Source organism: Hemitrygon akajei, chromosome 6 (assembly GCF_048418815.1).
Source record: "Hemitrygon akajei chromosome 6, sHemAka1.3, whole genome shotgun sequence".
Lineage (NCBI taxonomy): Eukaryota > Metazoa > Chordata > Chondrichthyes > Myliobatiformes > Dasyatidae > Hemitrygon > Hemitrygon akajei.
In genome coordinates this window covers 88,173,960-88,188,293 of record NC_133129.1, presented here as the reverse complement: position 1 = coordinate 88,188,293, position 14,334 = coordinate 88,173,960, and the positions used below count along the sequence as shown (strand labels likewise).

At 41.7% G+C, this 14,334-nt stretch overlaps 1 protein-coding gene across 4 annotated transcripts in view; it reads right to left on the bottom strand.

The window, feature by feature from the left end:
* Nucleotides 1–14,334, bottom strand: part of LOC140729228 (misshapen-like kinase 1) — a 333,768-nt gene that overhangs the window by 68,220 nt on the left and 251,214 nt on the right. For all 4 annotated transcript variants that reach the window (XM_073048755.1, XM_073048756.1, XM_073048757.1 and 1 more), the window contains 3 exons: nt 9,816–10,028; nt 6,499–6,678; nt 3,130–3,372 (listed from right to left, as the gene is read on the bottom strand). In XM_073048755.1, coding sequence (XP_072904856.1) covers nt 3,130–3,372; nt 6,499–6,678; nt 9,816–10,028 — 636 coding nt within the window. The remainder of the gene's footprint in view (nt 1–3,129; nt 3,373–6,498; nt 6,679–9,815; nt 10,029–14,334) is intronic.

Here is a 14,334-nt window from a genome sequence, read left to right as displayed (position 1 = left end):
TACAGCATTGTGCTAAACACTATGCTGCTGTGCGACCCTTACAGGTGACTAACAATTAATGGTTAAGTGACATCTACATCCTATAAACTAAAATATGGAAATGAATCATAGTCATTTAAATAGCATATTTGGGAACAAGTAATTTGAAGCCTTGGTTTAATACCTCATCTGATTAAATTTAACTTTCCTCCAGTTTGCAATTAAAGTATAAGTGGATTTAAAGTCAACTATGGATGATACTTCAATCTAAAGCTATTGGATTGCAGATGAAGGTGCTGGCTTTGATGGTGATGCTTGTTAAAGAGATTTGTACTGTCAGTGAACAGGTTACACAGTTAAATGGATATAACATTAGCAAGTTTTGTTTTTAATCCACCCCAGGCTATTAGGATGAACATCTCCAACTCTGTGCTGCTACTAATAACTGCAGATCATTCAGTGTCTCACTATTCAACTATCTTTTCCCTATCGACACTTTATTAGGAACACCTGTACACCTGTTCATTAGTGTAAATATCTAATCAGCCAGTCATATGGCAGCACCTCAATGCATAAAAGCATGCAAGTCTCATCAGGAGATTCAGAATGGGGAAGAAATGTAACTCTGACTGTTGGTGCCAGATGGGGTGGTTTGCGTATCTCGGAAACTGATCTCCTGAGATTTTCATGTACAACAGTCTCGGGGGGAGGGGTGGTGTCCCAACCTTTTTTAAGCCATGGACCCCTACCATTAAGTGCAGTACCTCAGGTTGGGAACCCCTATTCTAGAGTTTACAGAGAATGGTGTGGAAAAATAATAAACATTCTGTAAGCCGCAGTTCTGTGGGTGAAAACAGCTTGTTAATGAGACAAGTCAGAGGAGAATGGTCAGACTGGTTCAAGCTGACAGGAAGGCAACAGTAACTCAAATAACTACACGTTACAACAATAGTGTGCAGAAGAGCATTTCTGAAAACAGAATATGTCGATCCTTGAAGTGGATGAACTACAGCAGCAGAAGACCACAAACATATACTCTATGGCCACTTTATTAGGTACAGAAGACACTAATAACATGACCACTGAGTATATCTTAGAAAAATGCACTCCATCATTACTGTTGACTGATAAATATTTTAAAATTTGGGTTTGAATTAGTGTGGTGGGCGACAGTTGCTACAGGATGCAACCGCATATGATTATGTAAAGTTGCAGAGTAATGTGCTTTTAACCTATCTTATCCATGCTACACTTGAAGTGTTCAGAGTTCAAATCTGGCACCTTTCTGTAAGGAGTCTCTGTACTTTGCACCCGTGGAATGTATGGGTTTTCTCCTGATACTTCTGTTTCCTCGCACAGTCCAAAGACATACCAGGTAAGTTGACTGGTCATTGTAAATTATCCAGTGATTAAGTTAGGGTTAATCAGGTTTCTCGAGGGTTGCTGGGGTGGCGTGGATCAAAGGGCCAGAAAGGCCTACTCCACCCTGTATCTCCAAGTAAATAAATATTACAACACTACACACTAAGATTGTACTAACTACCTAAATAGAGTAGTTATAAATGAAAATCATTTCTTACCTTTGTAAACTTACAAAGAAAATAAATGGTTACCATTTATAAACTATCTAATCACATGAGAGGCAGGGTGGAGATATGTCTCTATGCTGTAAGGCGCTCTGTTGCCTTGCTAACCTGCAGGTCACCCTTGGACAAGGTGTAGCACTTGCTTAGCCACCACACTCCCCCACCCCTGGATCAGGGACATGTGAAGCCATAGGAGCAGGTGGTAGTTGGTTGTATGAGCAGCTGGTGCATTTCACAAGTCATAGTTATGTGACCACTGACACCAGGCAGATGATCTCTGAAGTAAGAAGTAAATGTTATTATCAAAGTACAGATATGTCACTATATATAACCCTGAGATTCTTTTTCCTGTGGGCATATTCAGCAAATCTACAGCAGGATGAATAAAAGATCAACCAGAGTGCAGAAGACAACAAACTATGCAAATACAAATATAAATAACTAGCACATAAGATAATGTAATAAATAATCCTTAAAATGAGATCACTGGTTGTGGGAACATATTAATGGGTGGATGGGCAGGTGAGTATACTTGGTGGTCATGTTATTAGGTGCTTCCTGTACCCCTAATGGTACCTGATGGTTGTGGGGTAGTAACTGTTCTTGAACCTGGTGGTACATATCCTGAGGCTGGTGTGACCCATCTTATAAAGACACTGCCTAGAAGGCAATGGCAAAGCACTTCTGTAGAAAAATTTGTCAAGAACGATCATGGTCATGGAAAGACCGTGATTGCCCATGTCCTATGTCACAGCAGATAATGATGATCACATGTGGATGTTTTAAAAACAAGACTCCAGTATGACTGAAATCCAGCACTCAAAATGCTTTACAAAATTAACAAGCCCAAACTGTTACTGATCTCAAGTGCATGATTTGATTGGGAATGACACAAACGGAATATTCATGCAATTGATAAATGTGGAGATCAAGATTAAATGGACATTTCTCGTGAGGGTAGTTGAAAGTGGTGGAGAGTGGGACAGTTAAAAGATGATAAACTATGATACATAGATGTCACTTCCTTGTCACTGTAAACTCATACAGTCTAGTTTTAAATAATATAATTGAAAATACCTACATGCACTATTATTGAGAAGTGTCTAAATGCACTTGTTAGAGATTACATTCTTGTCAAAGCTGCTCTTTTGTGACCACTGGAAAAGGGTGCACCTACTGTGTGACCATCTTCTGTTATGTGACACTGGAAGTTATACTGCAGAGTTTACAGAAAGTGCTTGCAAAATGCATGTTATGCAGATTAATAACCTTGTTACCCACATCACCTCTGCATCACTTGGATCCTGCAGATCTGAATTTGGCACCTTTTCCATTGAAAGCACAATAAAGATTTCAAATTACAATAAATGAAGACCTTGGAACAGCAGGTTTAGCACACGAGGTGGGCCAAGCTCACCTGGTGGGGGAGGGCAGGAACAGATCAAGCTCACCCACAGGTCAATCCAGGCCTGCTATCTTAATACATTAAGACAGCAGAAGACAAACACTTTGCTGTTAGCCTACTTCCTACAACAAATACACATGCCCTGGAAACTGTGACTACCTTTGGTGGTGCTTCATCAGACATCTTCACCCATGGCCCGGCGTCATCTCTGTTTGCACGGGGAGGCAGCACGGGGGTCTCGGAGGTGGGGTCGGAGTTCTGCCGCAGCATCTCGCCGCGCTTCACTGGCGCTGGCTCCTGACTTGGGAACGCAGCAACATTCTTGGTTGGTTGGTCTTGCAGTGACTGGGACCTCGGAACGGCAACAGATGGTTTCAGCGCGACTAGGTGTGCCACTTGAAACTGAAAGAAAAGTGTTTTAAGTCAGCATTTAAATCTTTGCTAAAATTTAATTGATCACCTCAGGGCATTATAATCCTGACAATACCTCAGGTGAAAGACCGTAAGGCACAGGAGCAGAATTAGTCCATTTGGCTCATTGAATCTGCTCCATCATTTCATCATGGCTGATTTATTATCCCTTGCAACCCCATTCTCCTGTCTTCTCTGTATAACCTTTGACACCCTGACTACTCAAGAATCCATCCACCTGTTTTAAATATACCCAGTGACTTGGCCTCTGTAACTGCTTGTGATAATTAATTCACCACCCTCTAGCTAAAGAAATTCCTCCTCATTTCTGTTCTAAAGAGATATCCTTCAATTCTGAGGTCGCACCCTCCAGTCCTAAACTCTCCCACTATTGGAAACATCCTCTTCACGTCTATTCTATCGAGACTTTACAAACTCTTCAGTGAAATCCCCTCTCGGTTTTCTAAACTCCATTAAACATAGTTCATATATTAACCCTTTCATTCGCAGGATAATTCTTGCAAATCTCCTCTAGATCCTCTCCAATGCTAGCATATCCTTTCTTTGATGTGGGGCCCAAAACTGGTCACAATTCTCCAAATGCAGTCTGACTAATACCTTATAAAGCCCCAGCATTGCATCCTTGCTTTTATATTCTAGTTCTCTTGAAATGAATGTTAATGTTGCATTTACCTGCTTTGCTACTGGCTCAACCTACAAATTAACCTTCAGGGAATCCTGCACAAACACCCCCAAGTCCTGTTGCTCCTCTGATTCCCGAGTGCAGAATCAGATTTAATATCACTGGCATATGTCGTGAAACTTGTTGACTTTGCATCAGCAGTACAAAACATAATAAAGTGTATATATATATACACACATACCTATACACACACACACATATATATATATATACCCGTTAAAAAAGTTAATTAAGTAAATAGTGCAAAAAGAGAAAAAAGTAAGGTAGTGTTCACATGTTCGTTCAGAAATCTGATGGCAAAAGGGTAGAAGCTATTACTGAATTGTTGAGTGTGTGCTTTCAGGCTCCTGTACCTACCCCCTGATGGTAACAATGAGAAAAGGGCATGTCAGGGGTCCTTCCTGATGGACGCCATCTGTTGGAGACAGATGCCCTGGATGCTGACAGTTCACAACTTTCTGCAGCTTATTACGATCCTGTGCACACCACCCCCTCCCCTTACCAGATGGTGATGCAACCGGTTAGAATGCTCTCCATGGTACAACTGCAGAAATTTGCCCGTTTAGAACATTGATTGTATTTTTCTCCAGAGATGCTGCCTGACCCATTGGGTTCCTCCAGCCATTTAGCTTTTGCTACATCATACATAGTTAATAGTCACCTTGAGGGGTTCATGGAAATGGTGGCATCAATCATGAGCTATTGGGCTTCCCAGACTGGTTCTGGACAGGGTGAAGATCTACTTTTCTCATTGCCTGTTCAGTGGCAAAGAGAAGATAAAGAATGGTCCACTTGAGATTCTTAGAAAGATGGATATAACAATGTTTCTCCTTGTGAAAGGCTCAAATCCAAGGAAAGTCAAGGATGCAGAGAGAAGCTTGGAAGAACTTTCCTGCCCTCAAGATACTGAGAGAGTAAAAACTGCTTCTATAATTAACTGTTGAAGTGAACAGCACTGATATTTATGGGGAAGATACAGACACATGGCCTCTCAAAGTCCAGTCCTATGTTTCTGTCATGAGAGGTGGAAAAGCCTCTTTGGTGGTTTTTGGTGAAGCTGTATAGGCCAATCCCCTGTACAGTGGAAACAGTGGATTACAGAAACATTGATGAATTCCAATCATACTGCCCACTTTGTATGATGGAGACGGAGGGCCCAACATATAGATGCAGCTACAAAGATGGCACAACAGTGGATGTATTTCATTGGGAGTTTCAGAAGATTTGGTACGTCTCCAAAAACACTGAAAAACTTCTACAGAGGTACTGTGGAGAACATTCTAACTGGCTGCATCACCATCTGGCATGGGGGGGGGGTGGGGGGGAGTGGGCTACTGCACAGGATCGAAGTACGCTGCAGGGAGTTGTAAATTTAGTCTGCTCCATCATGAGCCCTAGCCTCTGTATCCAGGACATCTTCAAGAAGCGATGCCTCAAAAAGGCGGCATACATCAATAAGGACCTCCAACACCCAGGTAATTCCTTGTTCTCAGTGCTACCATCAGAAAGGAGGCAACAATTCAGGAACAGCTTCTTTCCCTGCGCCATTCGATTTCTGAATGGGCATTGAACATATGAACACCACCTCACTACCTTTTTATTTCCATTTTTGCACTACTCATTAAATGTTTTTTAATTATATATATTATATATACACACACACACACACATATATAATACAGATATACACACACTTACTGCAATTCACATTTTTCCTCCGTTATGTATTGCACTGTCAGCAAATTTCACGACACACCAGTGATACTAAATCTGATTCTGATTGCTCCACTGAGAGCAAGGCCCCAAGAAGAAGACGATAAAGACACAAGGGACCATGGAATACTTGGGTAGGTTATGATGAAAGAGGGTCACGTGCAGCTTGAAATGCCAGTGGAACAACCGGGTTTCTGCAACTTCAGTGGACAACCAACAGTTCTCTATCATGAAATGCAAATAATTCATATGCTAGATGGAATTAAGAACCTGGTTACCGAGTTTGACACCAGTATAGTTAAGAAAAAAAGAACTGCTATAGGAGCGGTACCCAATCTGGGTGCATGGACTCCGTACTTAATGGTAGGGGTCTATGGCATAAACAAAGAAGTCGGGAACCCCAGTGCTATGGGTCAGGCAGCATCTACAGAGGTAACGGGAAGTTTTAGTTCAAGAACGTGCACACAACTTGCTGAGTTCTTCCAACAGTTCATTTACTGCTCCAGATCCCTGCACCTGTGGTTTCGTGTTCAATTTGCTTCAGTGATTTTGGAGACCCCGACAGCAGCTGCCGACGAGCGGAAGGAAAATCTGAAACTGCAGTGTGTGAACCGCGTGTTTCTGTAAAATAATCCAGGCCTACAGCAGTTTTTTCCAAACATGAAAGCACCAGTGAAAAGCCAGCTGTGGCAATCACCCACCTTTGACTGGGCTCCCTGGGGCTCCACCGGTCGGTGCATGGGTGGCGTCTGTGAAGCCTGGGCGGAATTGTTGGGTACGGATTCAGAGAGTGACTGCAGCGATGGATCAGATATTGTGGTCCCCATCTTAGGCTTGGCACCAGGAGAGTTTTGCCGGTTCATTTTGGTGCGTTCTTCAACCTTTGCAGATAGATATCAAGGCAGGCATGTAATTTGATGTCAACAAAACTGCCAGAGGTTCATATTGATTAATTAGACTCAACTATGTCATCTGATTGATTGAGACTCTGCTGGATTTTGTTTCAAAGGGGCTGCACTGAACAGAAAACAACTCCTAATAATTTGTTAGCCAAGAGACCAATGCATCACTTTTCAGTGACTTAACGCTTGATGCTAAATTGTGAAAGGCAGCAATACTGAATAGATTATATATGGATTTTTATGCGTTTGAGCAACATGATATTGTATTGATCAGTGCATGAAGCCATGGCATGCAACCCCAGTGCAACTGATACTTGCACAACTTACAAGCTGGTATCTTCCTCGTGGTGACAGTGCAGGTAGAGCTTTAAGTCTAACCAAGTGATTTTTTGCTGAACAAGAAACTCAATTTCAGACAACTCTGTGGAACAACTTGTTATTTAACAGCAGCCTTAAGGAAGCAAAGAACCTACAACCTGTATGGAACAACTGTGGAAATTGGGTTCCCTGTGCCTTTCTTTAAAAAAAAAGCCATTCACTTACATGATGTTACCTTTATGACCAAAGCTGACATTTGTGCTCAAAACTAATTTTCTCTGAAATATTTTGCTAGAAATTTCAGAGGACATTCAAGACTCTACCAGGATAGTGGATATGAAATAACTAAAATCAGACCAGTTTAGACCACAAGATACGGGTGCAGAATTAGGCAGTCCGGAGGGAGGCATTTTGAGCTGGTGCACACCACCAGGGGCGTGTGACACAGCATCCTGGCAGAAGACAAGCTCGATTGTGGTTGGCTGAAGATTTCAATGGACTGAAGGGTCTGGACTACATACTATATATTTTGTGCGGTTGTATTTTACTGTTATCGATATGTGCTTGATATCTTGCATTTGCAAGAACTAGGTCTCAAGCTGCAGAGTTGCCTGAAAGGCATGGTGTGGCATGGCAGGAGCTAGTGCTGCCCCCCCACCCCCCAATGGTGTTTGCTCAACAGAAGTCTGGTCTGTTGTGAACTGCAGATTGATGGTGCAAGGTTGGACTCTTATTGCAGGACTGCGACAGTATTTGTGCTTGCTGTCTTGTACGTGATTTGTGTGCTTTGTGCTGTGTATGACAGTTGATACTGTGTTTTGCTCCTTGACCACGGAGTAATATTGTCTCATTTGGCTGTATTCATGAGTATTCAAGTATGGTTGAATGACAATTGAATTTGAATTGAATTTAGGTGAACATTTATTTAGCTAGACGCCATGTTCGGCGTTTCATTGTTCATTTTTAAACAACTGATTAACGTTTGGGCCGAGACCCTACATCTCGGCAGTTGTGAAAAGGAAGGAATGAGATTAATAAACCAACTTGATGTTTTAGGCCGAGAAGATTGACTGTTTATTCATTTCTACAGATGCTGCCTGACCTGCTGAGTTGCTCCAGTATTTTGTGTTTTGCCTTGGATTTCAAGCACCTGTAGATTTTCTCATATTTGATATGATTAATGTGTTTATTTGCAATCACTGTCTTTTGCCTCACTCCAAACTTTAAACCTGCTTCAACATTACAGGGTCACTCCTGAGAACTGAATTTAGGAGCTCCACTAAATGCTCAACCAATCTTCATCTGTGTTATTCCTACGCGGGGGATGCCACTGAATGCAGTACAGTAGACTGAAAGATTTGCAAAATAATCATACCTTCGCTTAGAAATACCACTTGGGAGCTGAATAATAGGGATGGAAGTGGAAAGCATAGGTGTTGCATGTCCTGCGGCTGAATGGGAAAAGATTATTTAAAAGTTTACTAATCTCATTCCTTCTTTGCCACAACTACCTAGATCAATGATTCTTCCATGAATAAGACTCATCAATGAATATTGATTTTAAAAAAGCTTTTTTTCTGATCTTTACACTTCACCAACCCTCTCAGAGTTCTCCTCTCACAAATAACCTTTATTTCAACCAACTGAATTAAACAGTATGTGTTTTTTTTGCAAAATTCTGCAATTACTAGTCATATGTTTAAAATGGGAAATGTTAGTTGAAGAGGAGCTGAAACTACTTGCATGGGGAAGTGTAGGTTTAAAATTGTAGCAGTGCCATTCATAATTATGTCAGGAAAAGTAATCCACCTACACACAAAGGGTATTTGAAATCTGGATTAATTCCCAGAGAAAATACAACAGTGGCCAAGTTTACTGATAGATATACTTCAGTAAAGGTAGGCTGGCTACTGAATTGTTCGATATCGATTACGAGAATGTGATAAGTGTGCATGCATGTGTCTGATGATTCACTGCATGGTGAATTGACTGGGCTTCCTATGTGGGGACTGACCTCTCTTTTTGTGCAGGTTATCAAATTTGCATGATTTTGTCTTGTCATGACTCAGTAAAATCATATAACCCTACTCCTTCATGTCGTTCTTGTTCCGTGCATACATAACAGATGCCAAACCCAAATGTTGGGATACTAATGACATGATTTAAATGAAAGTCAGAATGGGGCCGAAAGGCTGAAGATGTTCCTCTGTACTTCAGCCACGTCTCCCTGAAGATCAGCACCAAGATCCAAGAGCGGATGTGTTGACATTGGAAAGGGTTCAAAAAAGGTTTGCAAACTTGATTCTGGGATTGAAAGGTTTATCAAATAAGGAGCATTTGATGGCTCTGGGCCTCTACTCACTGGAGTTCAGAAGAACGAGGAGTGACTTAATCAAATGTTGAAAGACAGCACTAGGGTGGATGTGGAGAGGATGTTTTCTATGGTTGGGGAGCCTAAGACCAGAGGACACAGCCTCAGAAAAGATGGATGTCCATTTAGAAAGGAGGTGAGGAGGAAGTTCTTTAGTCAGAGAATGGTGAATCTGTGGAATTCATTGCAACAGGCAGCAATGGAGGCTGAGTCACTGGGTATATTTAAGGCCGAGATTGATAGATTCTTGATTAGTTAGTGCTTGAAGGGTTACAGGGAGAAGGCAGGATATTAGGACTGAGAGGGAAAATGGAGCAGCCATGATAAAATGGTGGAGCAGATTCGATGGCCAAAACGGCCTAGTTCAGCTCCTGTATCTTATGGTCTTATGATCAAGATGCAGAACAGGAGTTTCCTGAGGATTTACCTCCTTTGCCCAGGCTGGCTTGTCAGAAGGATTCACATTTTTATTGTAGTAATACAGTTGTTTCTTTTCCTGAGGTGGCTGCTGCTGCTGCTTCTGCAGTTGCTGCTGCTGCTGTTGCTGCTGCAGCGACATGAGGAAGGCGTGCTCCTGCTGCAGCTGCCGCTGAAGCCGTTCGGACTGCCGCTGCTCCTCCAGCTGCTTCCGCTTGTACTCCTGCAACGGGGACACAAGGACGCCCATCAGAATGGCCGCGACTTACTTTGCAAAGCACAACAGCTTAACTACAGTTAAAGCTAATCACCTCAGCCATGCCAACATAAAAGTATTCGCTTTAGTAGAGCAACTAATACCTAATTCCCCAACATCAGCAACATCAAGGATACTCTTGTCAGCATCACTAATAGCGTGCATAGCTCTTTATTTGAGACCAGGGGTTCCTAACCCTTTTTAATGCCATGGATCTTTACCATTAACTGAAGGGTCCACAGACTCCAGGTCAGGAACCCCTGTTTCAGACTGATATGAGCTAAACCAATGGATGCATAAGTCCCAACAGCAAAACCATTAAAAAAAAACAGAGGGCGTGTGTGCTGTTGGTAAGGCTTTCCACAGATGTCCTGAAATCATTGTGATGATTGATACTTGTCTTATTCTATTGCAACCCGCATATGACTCGGAGAATACTGAGTGGCAAGAACATCGTAGATAGCACAAGCTGTGGAAAGATCTGGGATCAGCCACTTAGGTTTAGAAAACAGTAATTTCTGCATGGTGACAGATTGGGAATCACTGCTTTTCAGAGGGACCCAGATACCCAATGCTTTCATGCAGGTGCAGTAGAACAAAAAGTATGTTGGCCACTACCACAAAGATTTTTGAGTACAGGAGTACTTACTGAAATCACAAAGTTTTGATGATAGCACACCTGGAATATGATCTCATCATAGAATATACTTGCCATAGAGAGGGGTAGCACTGAAGATTCACCAAACTGGTTCCTGGGGTAGCAGGCTTGCTCTACACAGAGAGACTGAGTACACAAGACCAAAGTTTGTGGATGGTATGAAGATAGGTGGAGGGGCAGGTTGTTTTGAAGAAGCAGAGGGGCTACAGAAGGATTTAGATTAGGAGAAGGAGCAAAGAAGTGGCAGATGGAATATCGTGTCAGGAAGTGTATAATCATGTACTTTGGTAAAAGAAATAAAAGGGTTGACTCCTTTCTAAATGAATAGAAATTCAGAAATCTGAGGTGAAAGGGACTAGGGAGTTCTCTTGCAGGATTCCAAAAAGGGTAATTTGCAGGTTGAGTTGGTGGTAAGGAAGACAAAAATGATGTTAACTTTCATTTCAAGAGGACTAGAATATAAAAGCAAGGATGTAATGTTGAAGCTTTATAAAACACTTTATAAAGCGTCACACCTCAGTTGGAATACTGTGAGCAGTTTTGGGCCTCTTTTCTTAGAAATGATGTGCTAAAAATTGCAGAGGGTTCAAAGGAGATTCATGAAAATTATTCGAGGATTGAATGGCTTGTCATATGAAGAATGTTTGATGGCTCTGGACCTGTATTCAATGGAATTCTGAAGACTGAGGTGTGACCTCACTGAAACCTATCGAATGGTGAAAGGCCTTGACAGAGTGGATGTGGAGAGGATGTTTCCTATGGTGGGAGGGTCTAAAACCAGAGGACAGCCTCAGAATAGAGGGGTGTCCTTTTGGAATGGAGATGAGGAGGAATTTCTTTAGCCAGAGAATGGTGAGACTGTGAAATTAATTGCTACAGGTAGCTGCCTTTATGTATATTTCAGGCAGAGGTTGATAGATTCTCGACTGGTCAGGGCTTGAAGGGACACAGGGAGAAGGCAGGAGATTGGGGCTGAGAGGAAAAATGAATCAGCCATGCTGGAATAGTGGTGCAGACTCGATGTGACAAATAGCCTAATTCTATTCCTATATGTTATGGTCTTATATTTGCTTAAATTTAGAATAAGTGGAGATCTCAATGGAACTGACAAAATTTGTGTATGACTCAACATGATGGGAACTGTCTAAAACTGGGAGTCATGGCCTCAGAATAGGGTGTGGATTACTTCAAAATGAGATGAAGAGTGGTGAACACCTGAAGATGGTGGAGATCGTAAAATGCTGCATAAGTGTTTCTGGACTTCAAAGGAAGAGAGGGAAATAGGTACAGATGCAGAAAGTTGAGCTGAGATCGAAGGCAAGTCACAAACTTGTTGGATACTATAAAAAGCCTGAAGGACAAAGTAGCATACTATTGCTCCAAATTTTTGGAGTTTCTGATCATTTCAACATAACTGTGTTTGGTCGTTAGAAATCAAACATATTGGGATCACAAATGGACCATGCAAAAGCAGACAACAGAAAAGGGACAGATTCCTTCATATCAGAATTTTAAGTCCTGATTTATTTTTCAAATCGTCAAACACCTGACTTGAACATGTTCTTTGGGTTACTGCTTCACTGGTAAAACCATTATTGCTGCATTCAAGAAAAAAATTATCATAAATTCTGGGGTCTCATCTGAGGATTAGAGCATTATTTAAACAGGGAGCTTTGGTATGGGAGAAAAGTTTTCAAAGTAATGCCTTTAAATGGAAAATCCTAGAAAAGGTAGTAGATTTGGCTCAGTACATCGTGGGTAAAACCTTCCCAACCATTGAGCACATCTACATAAAAGCTCTCATAAGAAAACAGCATCTATCAGAGAACCCCACCACACAAGACATGCTCTTTTCACACTGCTGCCATCAGGAAGAAGGTACAAGAGACTCAGGACTTGTGCCATAAGGTTCAAGAATAGTTACCACCTCTCAACCATCAGGCTCTTGACTGAAAGGGGATAACTTCACTCACTTGCTCCATCATTGATATGTTCCTATAACTAATGATCTCAACTTAAGAACTCTTTATCTCATGTTCTTTTTATTTATTACTATTTATTTATTTTTGCTTTTGCACAGTTTGTCATCTTCTCCACTTAGTTGATCTTTCAATGATCCTGTTATAGTTACTATTCTATAGATTTACTGAGTATGCCCACAGGAAAATGAATCTCAGGGTTGTACACGGTGACATATATGCACTTTGATAATAAAATTTACTTCGAACTTTAAAATCAACAGGCCAATGTCATTGGACTAATTTTGATCCAAAGCAGCGAAAGCAGTCTCCCACAATGCTGTAGCATTCTCTTTTCATTCATCACATTTTAAAAAGTAAACATCTGTTCCTCCTCCACATGCACACTTCCTAAGCTGAGAGGGTGGCCTGTCTGCTTCTGTGCCTCTGTCAGTTTCATTCTATAAATAACATTTCACACAGCAGTAGAGCAACCCAGGGATTCACACGCTCTGATTTATGTTGCCTGCCTGCAAAGAAATAGCTGACTTGAGGCTTTCAGTTACTACTGTGTCAAAGTCTGGGCACTTAACATATGGAGAAACAAATGGAAGGCTTCGATACCCTAGATTCCACAGGATCAGGGACGGAATTTGCTCTGGTGTTCGGTGTTGTACTGGATTGATTGAAAGTGGGGAAAGCAAAAAGAACTTCAAATAGAGTTGGATGCAGTATAAAGAGGAGGCAAATTTTTAGCATTCCAGGAATGGAACCATTTGGATATACCTTCAATAGAGCCAACTGGTATGATTCCATAACCAGCACAGTAGTATAGTGGTTAGCACAACGCTTTACAGTACAGCCAACTCGGGTTTAATTCCCGCTGCTGTCTGTAAGGAATTTGTATGTTTGCCCCATGACTGTGTGGGTTTCCTTCGGGTGCTCCAGTTTCCTCCCACAATCCCAAGATGTACTGGCTGGTAGGTCTATTGGTCATTGTAAATTGTCCCATGAATAGGTTCGAATTAAACTGGGTGAGTGCTGGGCAGCATGGCTCGAAGGGCCAGAAAGGCCCATTCTGCACGGTATCTCAATAAATAAATAATACTATTAGTGCACAAGGATGGGAAGGGAGCATATATAAGCAAACAGGCAAGATGGGTTATAATTGGACAGGAATAGACAATAGGTGCAGAAGTAGACCATTCCACCCTTCGAGCCTGCACCGCCATTCTGAGATCATGGCTGATCATCTACTATCAATACCTGGTTCCTGCCTTGTCCCCATATCCCTTGATTCCCCTATCCATAAGATACCTATCTAGCTCCTTCTTGAAAGCTAGAGGGAGAGAATTTCATGCAATTCAAACTAATTTGAAGCACATGAAATCTACTAATGGCATTGTATCCAGCACTCTAACCACTCATTTTATTTTTAAACGACAGTGGCTGCAGCATATTGCCAGCTCCATAATGCACTATAGCTACTTGGGATTACTATTCCAACCATATCCCTAAATCTTCATCATAGAAGTCAAAGACAACAGGTTCTTCTCCAAATTGTGCATCTTCCTGAATTGGAAATATATCTACATCTCTAATGTAGAAGTTCAGTTAGTTAGTTCCTGCCTGTTGGCATTAGGGCAGCAATGAAGGT